General features: G+C 38.8%; 1 protein-coding gene across 4 annotated transcripts in view; it reads right to left on the reverse strand.

Annotated features, from left to right (window-relative positions):
- Window positions 1-375: 375 nt before the first annotated feature.
- usp20 (ubiquitin specific peptidase 20) overlaps window positions 376-16265 on the reverse strand; it is a 28155-nt gene continuing 12265 nt past the window's right edge. For 2 of the 4 annotated variants that reach the window (XM_088940403.1, XM_088940401.1), the window contains 14 exons: window positions 15523-15635; window positions 14706-14878; window positions 13566-13660; window positions 13300-13333; window positions 12838-12883; window positions 12441-12621; window positions 11102-11228; window positions 10518-10687; window positions 7816-7897; window positions 7184-7292; window positions 6653-6755; window positions 5942-6010; window positions 5350-5544; window positions 376-2418 (listed from right to left, as the gene is read on the reverse strand). In XM_088940403.1, the coding sequence (XP_088796529.1) occupies window positions 5387-5544; window positions 5942-6010; window positions 6653-6755; window positions 7184-7292; window positions 7816-7897; window positions 10518-10687; window positions 11102-11228; window positions 12441-12621; window positions 12838-12883; window positions 13300-13333; window positions 13566-13660; window positions 14706-14878; window positions 15523-15635 (1460 nt within the window). In that variant the 3' untranslated portion in view covers window positions 376-2418; window positions 5350-5386. Of the gene's footprint in view, window positions 2419-5343; window positions 5545-5941; window positions 6011-6652; window positions 6756-7183; window positions 7293-7815; window positions 7898-10517; window positions 10688-11101; window positions 11229-12440; window positions 12622-12837; window positions 12884-13299; window positions 13334-13565; window positions 13661-14705; window positions 14879-15522; window positions 15636-16265 lie in introns of all 4 variants that reach the window. The other 2 variants (XM_088940404.1, XM_088940402.1) reach the window with 1 other exon arrangement.

The raw sequence follows: 16265 nt of genomic DNA on the forward strand, positions 1-16265 counted from the left end.
AATGAATATGAATGCACAATAAATACCAAGGTATTTCATTTTAGTTCATCTAACACCAGCTGTGCTTTAAGCCTGGCCACCAAAGAAAATGGTGATGGACAGCATAAAATATAAAAAGCAAGCATGCGGAGTTTGTGCATTGTTGATTAATTTTTACTGATTTTGTGTACTTAAGTGCAAGGTAGCACCGCAGGGAGCCCTAATGTACACTTCTGCCCGAACAGAACACATTACAGTTACATGCGGACACTTTATTCAAAGTAGAAATGGAATTCACTTGTTTCTTTTTAAACACATCTGGTTTGATCTGAGCTTCTCAGTCATTAACAGTTCATGAAGAATTTACATTAAAGAAAAACAAAACAACTTTGACAATAGGTTCAAATTTCCCTTTTATGCACAATAAATTACATTTAGTAAGTCTTCTGTTACACCAATCATCAAAAATCATAAGATATTTTTACGACGTTCCCACAAGTCAATTCTAATGTAAGCGTTTTACAGTATGTGTAGATCTGGATATGTTCTTGGGGCGCTCTTTGTACACAGTTGGGGATTAAGAGCCTACTATGACACTGTACATTTACAAGACAGGCACTCTATGCAGAACCTCCTCAAATATAATATCATAAGAGCTTTACCTTATTGACAGGGTAGTGATAATTGAACCATTGACAGATTGTTCCAGATTCTGTCCAGTAAAAAATTCCTGACTTTATCCTCTTAAGTCCCTACTGGGTGAATTAGTAATGGGGGTATTAATACAGATTGCAGACTTACTAGTGAAACAAGTGTTTGCATGAGGGATATTGCATGATCTACTGTTGAATATACAGCATTTTAATAAATTGTGTCTACTTTGTGTTGGTCTCACACAGATGATTTTATTTTGCCAATTACTCTGTTTTATTTCCGATGCAAGACTTTTGAGAAAAAAAAAAACAGTGACAGAGCATTATGTTAAAACCAAAAGACTGACGCTGACTGCAGGACCCTTCTCTCCTCTGTAATCTCATGAAGGCTTTTTAGTGTGAACCGTAAAATAATTCCAAACAGTATTGTCTTGGTCAAGGTTGTTTATTCAGTACACTAAGAAAAGCCGGTTATATCCCAGTCACCTTGCTGATGTGTGTCGTTATGTCTGGAGAGGTTGTAAAGTAGGGATCCCTCTTCAGTTTGCCACAGAATCATTCTTCCTCACTCAGACACAGAAGCTTTGTGACATTAGACAAGGAATATGGGACACCAGCACAAAACTACAGACATTTTGCTTCCCATACTGCAACCCTTATAGCATGAACAACAGATCTACTCATGTGTAAATTATTTTTGATCCTTTAGAGGCAGTAACATTCATATTTTGCACAATTACGCAAAGCTTAAGTGCAGTCATAAGCTAAAATTGTACTGTTTCAATAACCAGCAAGACGTCTGTTACTCTAAGAGTTCATACTTGAAACAAATGAAGATAATGTTACAAAATCACAGCTGAAATGAATCTCTCAGGGACATCTTCTGATCTTTAACTAGGAACAACTAATATATGTCCTTGTAAGGCAGAAATATATCGAAGTCTTTGTTCCGGTGTTGAAATTAAGCACTATTGAGTGGTTCTCACCCACACATCTGTTAAACTGTTCTCTCTGTTCTCTTTGGTTGGCTGATTCATACAGGCTCTAAAGCCTGATAAATGGGAGCATCCAGAATTAGACTTTCTAAGACTGATAAGAGAGAAAGCTTAGAGTACATGATCTGTTGAAGACCTGTCAAGACATTTCACATCTCTCTTCTCTTAATTTTTTTTTTACTCAGTCCTCAGTTCTCTACATTCCTGGACTAGAGCGCACTACCCTGTTCACCTATCAATTAGCGCGGGACTGCAAGCAATAATGAAGCATTACAAAGCTGAGAAAGCAACAGTCCGGGGCCTAGAAATATATACAATGTGCATTTCCATACATTAGAAACTTTTTCAGTTCCGATACTCATCAGACGACCATGTTAAGACCAACATCCAGTGTTTAAGCTTGGTGCCATGCTTGCTAATTAAATAGTTTATACAGAAGCAACTTTGTATCCAAGCTGCAGCTAATGTAAAGTGGTTCCCACTGGCCATTTGACATTGAAGCTAAAAGGCTTCATTAGACTGAAACTCTGTGATTTACTAGTATTACATTATTACAGGATAACCTGATATTACTATAGAAGTCATCTGTCGCCACTCCAAAGGCCAGGAGGGCTTCACTAAATGGTCTTCAATAAATAATATCTCTACTGCGCTAAAATCCTACTATACTTATAATTATTTCTTCTTTACACGTGATAGGATGACACACCGGTACATCACAAAAGTGCTCACGATTTGTTTGTCAGGGAGCAAAGCCTGTGCCACTAGGTCCAGTTAGCATACAGCATGACCTACAAAACACAGATTAAAAAACAAACAGATCACAATGTGTTTCTTCTCAGGTTTATTCAATTGCTATTAATAATTATTAAGATGATGCCTTTATCGAAGGCAATATAAAAGTAAGGGATATTCACAGAACTGTGCAAATATACAGTGCCTTGCGAAAGTATTCGGCCCCCTTGAACTTTTCAACCTTTTGCCACATTTCAGGCTTCAAACATAAAGATATAATTTTTTTATTTTATGTGAAGAATCACCAACAAGTGGGACACAATTGTGAAGTGGAACGAAATCTATTGGATTTTTGAAACTTTTTTAACTAATAAAAAAATGAAAAGTGGGGCGTGCAAAATTATTCGGCCCCTTTACTTTCAGTGCAGCAAACTCACTCCAGAAGTTCAGCGAGGATCTCTGAATGATCCAATGTTGTCCTAAATGACTGATGGTGATAAATAGAATCCACCTGTGTGTAATCAAGTCTCTGTATAAATGCACCTGCTCTGTGATAGTCTCAAGGTTCTGTTGAAAGCGCAGAGAGCATCATGAAGACCAAGGAACACACCAGGCAGGTCCGTAATACTGTTGTGGAGAAGTTTAAAGCCGGATTTGGATACAAAAAGATTTCCCAAGCTTCAGACATCCCAAGGAGCACTGTGCAAGCGATCATCTTGAAATGGAAGGAGTATCAGACCACTGCAAATCTACCAAGACCTGGCCGTCCCTCTAAACTTTCAGCTCAGACAAGGAGAAGACTGATCAGAGATGCAGCCAAGAGGCCCATGATCACTCTGGATGAACTGCAGAGAACTACAGCTGAGGTGGGAGAGTCTGTCCATAGGACAACAATCAGTCTTACACTGCACAAATCTGGCCTTTATGGAAGAGTGGCAAGAAGAAAGCCATTTCTCAAAGATATCCATAAAAAGTCTCGTCTAAAGTTTGCCACAAGCCACCTGGGAGACACCCCAAACATGTGGAAGAAGGTGCTCTGGTCAGATGAAACCAAAATCGAACTTTTTGGCCACAATGCAAAATGATATGTTTGGCGTAAAAGCAACACAGCTCATCACCCTCAACACACCATCCCCACTGTCAAACATGGTGGTGGCAGCATCATGGTTTGGGCCTGCTTTTCTTCAGCAGGGACAGGGAAGATGGTTTAAATTGAGGGGAAGATGGATGCAGCCAAATACAGGACCATTCTGGATGAAAACCTGTTGGAGTCTGCAAAAGACCTGAAACTGGGACGGAGATTTATCTTCCAACAAGACAATGATCCCAAACATACAGCAAAATCTACAAAGGAATGGTTCACAAATAAACGTATCCAGGTGTTTGAATGGCCAAGTCAAAGTCCAGACCTGAATCCAATCGAGAATCTGTGGAAAGAGCTGAAAACTGCTGTTCACAAACGCTCTCCATCCAACCTCACTGAGCTCGAGCTGTTTTGCAAGGAAGAATGGGCAAGAATTTCAGTCTCTCGATGTGCAAAACTGATAGAGACATACCCCAAGCGACTTGCAGCTGTAATCGCAGCAAAAGGTGGCTCTACAAAGTATTAACGCAAGGGGGCCGAATAATTTTGCACGCCCCACTTTTCATTTTTTTATTAGTTAAAAAAGTTTCAAAAATCCAATAGATTTCGTTCCACTTCACAATTGTGTCCCACTTGTTGGTGATTCTTCACATAAAATAAAAAATTTATATCTTTATGTTTGAAGCCTGAAATGTGGCAAAAGGTTGAAAAGTTCAAGGGGGCCGAATACTTTCGCAAGGCACTGTATGCTAGACCGATATACAGTTATAAAGTTACACAGTAAAAAGAACAATAAACCAATCCTAGCAGCTAAGGGGAATGAGTACAAAGCAAAACACTTGAATAGCTTATATTGAGTGGTAATTAAAATGATAAAGGTGCTTGAGATTTAGTGGGTAGTGTGAAGTAAAGGTGATGACAGGTTACAGATTGCAAGCAGGGATGGATTTTAGGATGTACAAGTGCAGTTTGAACAGGTGGGTTTTGACTCGTCACCCTAAAAAGTATGTAGAAATGGGATATGAAACATGATGTTCCTAATTATTTAGTAACACAGCAGAAAGTGAGTGGCGTTCCTGAAGACCTAACTCGAAAGATGCAAAAATGACGACGTTTTGTTCACTAGGATGAGACTTCTTTTTATCATTCTTTTGCTGAGCATCTTATCAGATCTTGTCTGTTTTGTACAGATGTATGAATGATATGATTAAATTATATCATGCCATCCATGAATCTGTACATAACAGACCAAAAAGCATAATAATTAATTATTGCTTATACTTATATAGCTCTTTTCTGGACACTCCACTCAAAGTGCTTTACAGGTAATGGGGACTCCCCTCCTCCACCACCAATGTGCAGCCCCACCTGGATGATGCGACGGCAGCCATAGTGCGCCAGAACGCTCACCACATATCAGCTATCAGTGGGGAGGAGAGCAGAGTAATGAAGCCAATTCATAGATGGGGATTATTAGGAGGCCATGATTGGTAAGGGCCAATGGGAAATTTGGCCAGGACGCCGGGGTAAAACCCCTACTCTTTTAGAGAAACGCCTTGGGATTTTTAATGACCACAGACAGTCAGGACGGTGCCTGTTTGCAGTATAGTGATGGGGCATTAGGACCCACATGGACTGCAGGGTGAGTGCCCCCTGCTGGCCCCACTAACACCTCTTCCAGCAGCAACCTTAGTTTTTCCCAGGAGGTCACCCATCCAGGTACTGACCAGGCTCACACCTGCTTAGCTTCAGTGGGCTGCCAGTTGTGAGTTGCAGAATGATATGGCTGCTGGCTATGTTACTGTACGTTGGATCAAAGCTTTCGAACTGAAAGGAGTAGAAGTATCAAGGTTGGCATTTCCCTTGAACAACTGAACATGAAAAGCAAAAGGCTCACACTTGCCATTATCCTGTGGCTCGGGTTCGACACTTCTTCATCTTCAGATGGCCCGGGTCTCGGCCTCAATCTTGCGCTCCCCATGCAGGCTCTCGGTGTCGCTCTGGGCCACAGTCTGACGCACCGCGATCTCCGGCCCTCCACCGTAGATATTGAAGAGATAATGCCATGTCTCCTCCGAAATCTGTCCATAGTCGGCTCCTAAAACCCAAAGTACAACAGCTAGCCATTGCCAAACCATCTCTTTCCAGTACAGCATTTGTTTCAATATTAGTAATGCATGCAGTGTAATTTTTCAATATTGACCTTTAAATCCCTAAATACCCATTTGAGAACCCAAAATTTTCAATCTATTTTGCTGCTCACCAGTAGTTTGTTTTTTATGTTCTTGGATTTACATTATAATGTAATGTGATTGTGGGATGTGTTTGCCAGTATTATTAAAGTGGTTTAAAAATAGGCATAAAATTTAACATCTGGACAAAACGGCAGGTTCGTGCATTTCAACTATAAAAAGGATAATACAAATGGTAACGCTCCCTTTTCCTATCAAGCCACAGCATGAAAGCAAGGTCAATTTTCCTGCAGTAATAATAACCTTGTTTAAGCTGTATGTGCCCCCCTTTCATCACTCCAATTTTGCTGTTGTCAATGGGACCAGGTGGCTCTGAGAAAAAGGAAAAGAGAACAATCATGAAAATAATTTTAGTTTAATCATTTTACTGCACAGCACTGTAGAAAAACTACCTCATGCTCTAGACAGAAAAACACACCACTCAAAACTTAACTCATCAAACGGTATTGTGCAGGTTTAAGCTTGATTCTGGTATTTTTCTGTCAAAAGGTATTTTTTGTAAATGATTTTACAAGGCTGTATTTGTCACGAAATAAATACACAGATTGTCTACATTTGTTGTAGCTGTGCTTTGGAGTCAGCAAAATAATACATCATTAAATCATACTTCAGGTCGATCCGATTGATGATAGATATATCCGTACTGAACTGTAAAAAGGCCTCACTGAAAATGTTAACATGAAAACAGTCTGTGACGTTAAATTCTCCACTGGATTAATTGCTCGTTAATTGCATGCTTTAAGAGCTTCTAAACCCTTAGAAGCTTAGATCACTGCCTGATCAAATACCTTGCTTAAATCCTCCGTCCTTGCAAAGGAAAAGGAAGACTAGGGCTATAGCTGAGCACAGCTGATTGTGAGTCTTACATCCAGGTAACTGAGGTAACACAGGAAGACACAATGCTCCCTAGTTCTGACTTTCCACAGGATATAAAGAAAAAGGCTACATTTGTACCATTGTCCTTTCCCTTGACAAAGCTCTCCCACTCCCTGAACCACTGCATACTGATACAGTAGATCACAGTGGGGGCTTCCTCTGCCTGGAATGCTTTGTTGAGCTACATGGGGAAAGGAAACAGATTTAAAACCTTTTGAAACATTTTATGAATTCCTAAAAAAGCATTTTACATCTCAACTGCTGAGGATGCATTTAACAAGAGAAGTGTTGTACTTTATAGAAGTGGTATAGTTTATATATATATACACACACACAAACATTAAATGATTACTATTATGTGAATCTAACCACACTTTAATAATATCAAAAAGGGAAAGACATAGCAGCTGCTGTTGATTTAGAATGTATCTGCAGATCAGCGCTATCACATGCTGTTTTTGCTGCTGTGTGAGTAATGATCTTTTGTTTTGTGCAGTGCTGTAACAAAAATCTTTCCAAGAAAACATTCACTTGCTGTCTATGGGTGAAGAGCCAAACTTTGCTTTTCACGTTAATATTCCATAGGGTCATGGCTTCCAAAGAAGATACCTTGATGAAGGTATCAATCTCCACCTTCCTGCGCTTGGCCAGAGCTTCAATCTCCACCTGACATATGGAGCACACATACAGATGGTTCACAGCAGGGCCACCTCCAAACCTAGAGAGAATGCACAATTCTTTAATGAACTTCATGAACTCCAACTGCTCAGGCTTGTTATGCGACAAACATTATAGGAACATGCCCAGAAATCCCGCACTTCTTCAAGCATTTGACATTAAAGGTGATAATTGCATTACAGAGTTCTGAGTTAAATCTGCCACTACTGACTCACATCCATATTCTCCTTATAGTATTAAAACAATAATACTTAATTCTTTAACTAATAACTGGTTATTGTTATATAATTCACTCAAAAGTGGAAAGAGGTATCAATATAAAATAAGGTTAAAGTAAATTTCATGGAGCTTAGCGCATTAGTTGATGCAAGACAGTTTCTACATGTTTGAAGGGGTCCTCAGTGCAGCACTTAGTTGAAGTGCTGTTAAAAATGTTCACATTTCCTTATAATACTTTATCTATTACTGAAGTACAGAGAAATACGTCACGCCTGCAGATAGCTTGAAAAGCAGCTGGAATGAGTCATAAGCCCTGTACCGACAGGAGAAGATTGACTGCTCACCTGTTGTAGAGATACTCCCACACGTTCTGAGGCAGAATCACAACCAAGTCGTCAATATAGTGATATTTGTTGGGTGGGATACCTGTGCCAAAATAAAGACAATCACCGACGGTCTTATTCTCATTGATCTAAACCCCCTTTAGACTTGAGCCAATCATCAAAAATTTTCATTTTTTTAAATTTACAGGATTCTCATTTTTATCAGAGAATATCTGGAGACCTCCACGCTGGCTGTTAATGACTCCAGAAATCATGTATTATAAACAAATTCCTTAAGGAAAGTGAAACTGACATCGATGACAAATTCATTAACCTCTCAGAGAGTTTTGGCGTCGCATACGGTAGCATCATTTATAACACATTTTAACCTCCATACGCAGACTGATTTCACTCACCACACTGTCATGAAGAGAGAATTCAGAATATTCAGTGCTCTAGTTTGAAACACGTACTATGAATGCTGGAGCTTTGTCCACATGAGTATAGGAATAGGCATTCCAGACATAACCTGTGGTCTGCCTGTGTTTTCTTTGAAGTGGAATACTTCATGTGTGCCAACATGCGTCAACAAAACCAAAGCGTGTTTTGTTTTAATTGTGAGCTGTTTTAAGTTTAATTGCATTACGCAGTGCACCGATTATGACACACCAGGAGTTCCACTAAACAGCACGTCATGTCCTGTTTCCTCTGTAATGGAGGGGGAGAGTAACCACAAATTTTCTCAAAACCCTACTGTTACATGAATGTAGATTGGCATTAACACACCTTTCTGTCCACTGGGTGATATTTGTATGAGCAGGAGCTCACAATAATATCTGGCTATTCTGAATAAGGTGTCTATTGGAATTAGTATTGAAAGAACTGGTGTGCAAGTTACTGCTCAAATACAAGAATGAATTTGACATCATATAATTTGGAATATGGTTACCCAGAACACCAACAAAGAAACACTTGCTTAGCATATAATCACAATCCTGCTGGAATGGAAACATGGAATCTTGCAATTTTAGACCCTGTTCATATTAAGACATTCAAGTTTAGAATTCTGGTGTAAACACCAGTGCCAAAAATCTTTTTTTGTCCTAGCAAGAAAAGAACAAAACTACATAACCTACGAAATGAAAACCTTTCCTGATGATAACCAAAGCTGTTTTATATTTTAACACAGAATTTTGCAAAGTGACCTGAAATCTCTTTTGTAAGCAAATCAGGATTTGTTTGAAGACCATTTTGAATAGACGAGTATTTGATAGTCCAACAAATGCTGTAACTAAGCAGCTTCTCTTTGGGCTTATTATTATTATTTTTATTTGTTGCTGTGTATTTCTCCGACCTATATGAAATTAAAAGAATGGACCCTTTTTTTGTCTGGAAACAGACAGTAACCACAAGGGCCTGGATGCTACAAGAAAACAAGCAGATGAAGTCTCGTATGGTAAAGTACAAAAATCATTCCAAGCAGGAGAGAGGGCTCAGGACGTTCACCAACCAAAGCTCTACCTTTTAACATGGCAAAATAAATTTGACTTGATGTCTCCATTTTTCACAGGAAGAGGCTAAACCTTGATTTGCTATGTAATAATATATATGATAAAATAAAAAATACCCAAACAAGAATTTCAATCAGAAACTAGTACAAATGGAATGACACACAATTGTCAAAAAGCATGTTGTATATAAACTTGCGAAGTGTGTTTGGTACACTCATGGTACACACAAACTGTGATTTGCCATGTTTGTATATGAGAGCATATATGAAACTATCTACAGAAACAATGTTTGGGTTTTGGGTTTGGGTGAGATTCCCCGAAAACACATATAAAGTCTCTTGAATTACATTGTATGCTTTTGTGTGCTTGTGTATCGCAGTTTTACTTGACTCCACTTGGTATGTGTGGTTATCATTTTTCATACTTTCATATTTATTCATATTTTTTCCTATTTAAGTTATTAGTCAGATCTGAGATGAGTTGCATTGTAGAATTTTTTGTTTAAAAAACAACGGGTGACGGGTTTGTTTAAAAGAGGAACCAAGAAGTACAAATATTACATACTGCATAACGGCTTTAATTTAGACTGTTTTTGCAATCTGTATTTTGCCATTATAATAACAGTTGCTCCAGTTGTATGAATAAAAAGAACCTAGACTCCTGGACATATTACAACCTTCCATGGTGTGTTTTATGAGCTTGGAATGCTCAATTATGTGACTTGATATTAGACCCTCAAGATATCCTCAACCTGAGGTTCCAGAGATTTATATTTCAAAGCCAACATATATTGGACACTAATACACAGGGTTTCCTTTTGCCTTTAGGCACATTCTATGACTTGCCTGGCGCTTGTAAGATAGCAGTAACATGACTGAGAGAGACGCACAGCTCCTCCAATCAGTGTTAACTCTCCTGTGAGGCACTGTGGAGCTTGCAGCATGTCAAAAGATGTCTTGAAGACACCCAAAATAAAAAAAATTAAAATGGCAGTTCCACATTTAAAAAAATGATACCTCTGTTCATCTTTAGAATAGTCTTTTGTTATAGAGTCTATAGTCTCCATATATACTCTTTCGTTATTCCGGGGTTACTTTATAATCTGCATGGGGATGTAAATCTACTATCTAACCCAACTCATCCAGGACAGGGATTCACAGTAACACTGTCACACACAGCACCAGAAAGCTCAAGTTTGTCAGTCACTCTCACCTCCGTGCTGACACAGAAAAGTGTGGTTGGTGATGGGGCCAGGCTCGGTGAAGGTGTTGAATTTGTTCAGCCACTCTCTCGAGATATAGAACTGTAGCAGACTGTGCTCCTTCATGTTGGCCAGAGCCACCACCTTCTGTCTCTCCCTCACTGACTCCTCACTGCTCTTCCTGTGACACAAACACACAGCGTATGCAAGCCCTGAAGTCATAAAGTTCATCCTCTGACTGCTTGCAATTTATCACATGAAATGTCCACGAATCACTGTCAGAGCAGCAAATGTGTTCCTTTAAACTAAATTGCACTATATTCAAAATCATCCAAAACCAGTGGTATTTAAATCCTGGTCTGAGAGAGCCAAAGTCCTTACGTTAACAAGGCAGTCCACCTAGTGTGAGGTCACAGACGTTATTTTATAGGTAATCCTTTAGGTTAATTTAGGCAAATCAAGTCAAGAAATCATTCAATTAGATGATTATGAGAACAGGAATTAAAAACCACAATATCCTGTGATTGATTCTGAGATACTGAAAGATATATGGGCCAAACATCATTTCTTTGACTGCTGAGGGGTATTTTCTCACCTGTAGAAGAGCACATAGGCCTCAGCGTTCTGCACCACCGTCTCATGGACCTCCGTGACGTACTGGTCATCAAACTCGTACCACTGACCATTTATTACATTCTGGCAATAGGCAATGTAGTGACCACCTGTTCAATGCAAGGATAACACAAGTCACGACACAGAGATGGATGGCATTATGATTCTGATAGTCAACAAGCCGGCCAGTACCAAAGAACCACCAACTACCAAGAACATGGCATTGGCAGGGTTGGCATGACTTTTGAAGGGCTTGACGGCACAGAAAACGTTTGTTTTTTCCACCTCACTTCATATTGCATTTTTTTCCCCACACTCAAAGTCAAAGTCACCAAATTGTGCCCTTGCTCAATCACTAAAACTAAAAGCATTTGAATGCACTTATTTCGTCCCTTTTGAAACAAATAGTTGATGTTTTTGAAGATTATTTGGTTCTTCCCTTCCATCGTGGCTGGGGACGTTTCTGCTCTGAGAAACCAAACAATCATACGATAGGAAATGCCTTAGCAGAATACACTCATAGTGGTATTTTTGCTCCAGTGAAAACTATGTTCCCTTTCTTTAAAAAAATATACGGCCAGCAACAGAGACAAAAAGACAAATGTTGATTCAGAAAAGAGAAATTAAAACAATTTGACTTTCTTTGCACTAAAACAGGCCCAGATTATATAAATAACCTTTTCCCACCCACTAATACTACATTACCACTATGTAATGTGTTTTCACTGAAAAGATGAAAGATAAACTCTGAGACACAAAAAAAAAACATTTTGCAGTTTATCTGCAGTTTGTAGATGCATTGAAGCTTTGTTATCTACAGTTTGTAGATACATTGACGCTTTGTTTTAATCTGGGTCATAGTCCTGGATAACTAGCAGGTGGTTATTTGGGCATGGAACTAGTGCAGCTAACAAAACAACAGAACAAAAAGCTCTGAAAAGTGTCTCTTTATGGGTCTTCTGCAATGTACTTTATGGAACATAAGTAGTGTCAAATCACACTATTCCCTGAAGAGAGATTATTACTATGATTTTTACTTTTTTATATAACATTGTATCCCTGGAATGTTAGCTTTGGGAAAAAAAAAGAATGAAAAGAAAACAATAAGCCTTGAAGGATGAAATTTTTACAGTATTGCTAATTTTTTTCAAACACACTTAACCGTTTTTGAATGACAAACTTTACCCACTTAAAAAAGCCATTTTGCGGAATAGTTTTTTTTAAGATGCTCTGCCACCTGGTGTTAGAATGTTGGCATACTTTTTTATTTTCCTCAGAATGTTGACAAAAACAGATTCTATCAACCCCCAACCCACACTCACTTCCTGCAGTACCATGGTGACAGATCACCGAGAGAAGGTCATAGGTCGTGATCTGAGAAGGGCTTTCCTTGGCCAGGAAAGGTCGAAGGTCAAGGCCCTCCAATGGGAAGGACACATGGCTGTTGATCTTGAAAGAGTACATGACTTCGTGCCGAAAGCGCTTCAGGTGTATACACAAAATCTAAGAATGAGAAACCACATGGTTTATAAGCAAACTGGAAATAATCTATAATACCAATAAAATGTTATAATAAAATAATAATGTATAATATTGTATATTACACTAAAAGAATTATAATAAATTAAATAATAATATAATAACAAAATAATTATAATTAAAACATTCATTCTGTTATGAATTCACTTCATTCAAAGAAAATACAACAAAAAAACTCACTTCCGGTAGACGAAGAACCTTACAATATTTAACACCATTTCGTAATCTGTAAGATAAGGGGAAGATGTCAGCATCATAACACATGGTTATGATTTAACAAACATGCCGAAATAACTATATCTGCAGCTCATACTATGCTGTCTTTACTTGTAGACTTTTATTCTATTATCAGTCCAAATACAGAGTTCGGTGGTTTTCTCATTTGAATCAGTTCATCATTTTTTCTATTGCATATCTGAAGAAGGGCAGAGTTCTGGAATGTAAACCCCACATAATACTATAATCTGCATGCACACCTCAAATAATAAAGGGACCCTAAATTTCATGGTATGGAAACATGCAAGTCAGAACACCTATTCAGAATCATCTTACTCCAAAATAATGTAGTATTCAGAACAAGCTGTGATTGCTGTCCTTTTCAAAATCTTTAATGTAGTTTTATTATATTACATTTTAACTCACTTTTTACATCTTTCGCAGCTGTACATATTATCACCTGAAAACATGAGAAAAAAACCTTATGGTTACAAACTGTTGGGGCATGCAAAATTAAAGCAGTCAGAAATACAATTATTTGTCAGACATAATAGATGGTTTAATGTATTATCTGTTATCAATCACGGGAACACTTCATTGGAAATTATTATAGGAACACAACCCTCTAAACCTAGAGAAGGACATTTTAAAAGTACAAGATGTTGGCTGAGCACACTTGGAAACAAACCCACCTTTCAGTTCATCAGCAGCAAAGAAGGCAGCCAGACAGTCCTCTAGTGTGACAACAGGACCCCAAAACCAGTTAGGGATACAGGACACTACAAACCTGCAGCAAAGCACAGGGTCAGGCAGGAGCGCCAAGTGTGCAGAGAAGTAACCCGAGACCACAAGAGCGCTCAACAAATTTTGCCAGCTTGTTCTTCATTCTTTTTAGCAGGTTCCTCAGCAGTTGGGCAGGAAATTAAGTGAACCTTGATGGAGACTGGTGAGGTAACATTTGCTGACCAACCACAGTGGGCACTTCTGAATGAGAAATGTAAAAATGTGCCCGTTTTTAGTGCTCCTAAACATACAACTAGGATTCGCTGATTCTGTCATGGCTTACAGCAAAAACTCCTGTACTGGGTGAATCAGGTCAAAACAAGCTTCTCCACCCTGCCTGACCTGAGTCATTTATCTTTTGATGTATAATTTTCTCCATGGTGACTGACAGGAGAGTTAGTGTCGAATGCAAGAGCATCCCTTCTCACACTGACATCCCTCAAGCCTACACGCACGCAGGAAGTTGCAAGAGTTGCCATCTCACTCTGTCCGACTAGTATATCCTGGGCTTGGTGACACTTGGCGTATCCTGATCAGAGCTGCCTAGTGCCCAAGGCTCACACCTGTGATGCCTGAATTATTAGAGCTCAACCTACACTCCAAGTAAGAGTCCTCACCACATGAGCCACCTACAACCATTTCATGACACTCTAATAACTTTTGAAGGGTAACAATAGTTCACGGAGATCATAATATGATGGCTCACCGAAAGGGGGAAAGGTTGCATAAATGCTTATAAACGTTAATGAGCTCTGTTGAGTTGATTTCCTAGTCTTTAGGTGAAATAACACAAAAACGATGGGAAGGAACTGTCATTTGTTGTACTATTACCCTGAATCACTGCAGCAAATCATTGCACCTGATTGTATGCAGTACATATGTGCTGAAGCTTAACGCATACAGTACGTCCTGTATCATCCAAGACATTCATAATCCAGAGATCCCAGGCAAAATGCCACCACAGGTCCCACTTGATGACAAAAGAAAGTGGAAATAAAAGACTACAGCCCCCGCCCTACTTCCTTTGCGACATGCGAGCTGTGTCTGACCTGCGAATGTAGTCCATGATGAAAGAGATCCAGCCTTGTGAGGAGTAGGTATCGCTGCAGGTCCCGGCTTTGGCCGGAAGGTTCTGGTGAATCGAGGAGTGGAGTTTAGCAAGATCCTCTTTCCCCGGGATTGGCAGGGACAAGTCCTGAAAGGTTTCCACTGTCGTCGACACCTAACAAAAATAAATTGAGAGACAATGCTTCACCCTTAAACGATTTCCCATCCAAGTCCCTGAGCATGTTACAACAAAAGCCTTGAAACACACAAAATATAAATATCCTTAACAATGACACAGCTGAACTCATTTTAGTGCTAATGCATAATCATAACTGCATTTAGTAAAAACAGTGCTTAAGTGATTTTCCTTTACCTTGGTTAAAACGAAAACAAAAAAAATAAGAAAATGAAGTCAGACTTCTAATCTTCATTGAAATTATTACCTTTTATAAGATTTAGGTACTGTACTGCCTACCCTCATAGACATTATCACAATTGAGATATTTACAGTGCTGTTAATAATAGTGCCATGGATTAAGAGTCTAAACTAAGTACTTTATACATCCCTTTTTAAAAATTCCAGTTAAACTTTTTTCCAGCAATTATAATCAATACGGACAGCCAAAATAAACCCTGTTATTAGCAAGAAGTGATTACCCACCGAATTTGGTGGGTACAAAAAAACACCCTTTTAAAACTATGATTCAGATGTAATGTTAATATATGCTCTCCTTTCACATCCTCAATGATCAACCAAATATCATGACCTATACAGCTCACAGCCAGTGCTGCTGTTACTCTATGAAAGCGCACACACACCCTGTCACAGGTGAGACACTGGACCAGGCTGAGGATGGAGCCATCAAAAATGTCAGAAATGACACTTCGGTAGCGAAACTGCTTCTTCTTCTTGGAACCAAGCAGGAGTTGAGCTGTTGAAGGATAAAGAGAGGGCAAAAAACATCTTGACAAACTGACCAGTGTTCTAAAGCTTTAATTCCTTCTTCACTCATTATATCAGTCAAGGGGCTTTCTGAGTCAAAAAACCATTAATACTTGCAAAGGACTCACTGCCACCCTCTCTTTAACTGCTTGGGTTGTATAAAAAAATCAGCAAGTTTACTTAGTTCCATGATGTTTTGTACCAACTGTAGTAAACAAAGATTACCAGCAATGAACTTGTGAGTGCTAATTAGAAAACACTGGAAATCATTTGGTAGAAATGATTGAATTCTAAAAATATAAATCTACCTTAAGGGTGAACTGAATTAAGCTAAATCTTTCTACAATGTCCTCTTAAAAAAACAATAGGTCTAAATATATAAAGTCTTTATCATATGTCTGTTCACCACAAAACTACGTTGTGAGGCATCAAGATACAAACCACTGTATTTGCTGGTGCCTGAAAGCCCAGATGAAAAATTATATTTATATGCAGCTTATGTTACAAACCAGAGAAATATTGTTACAGTTCAAACTGGGCCATTTTTTTCTTTTTCATAAGTCTCTCCTGATGAATGAAGCAGCAACAAACTTTTAACTGGTTCCAATATTTTATCTGG

This window comes from Atractosteus spatula, chromosome 23 (assembly GCF_055471065.1).
Source record: "Atractosteus spatula isolate fAtrSpa1 chromosome 23, fAtrSpa1.hap1, whole genome shotgun sequence".
Classification (NCBI taxonomy): domain Eukaryota; kingdom Metazoa; phylum Chordata; class Actinopteri; order Semionotiformes; family Lepisosteidae; genus Atractosteus; species Atractosteus spatula.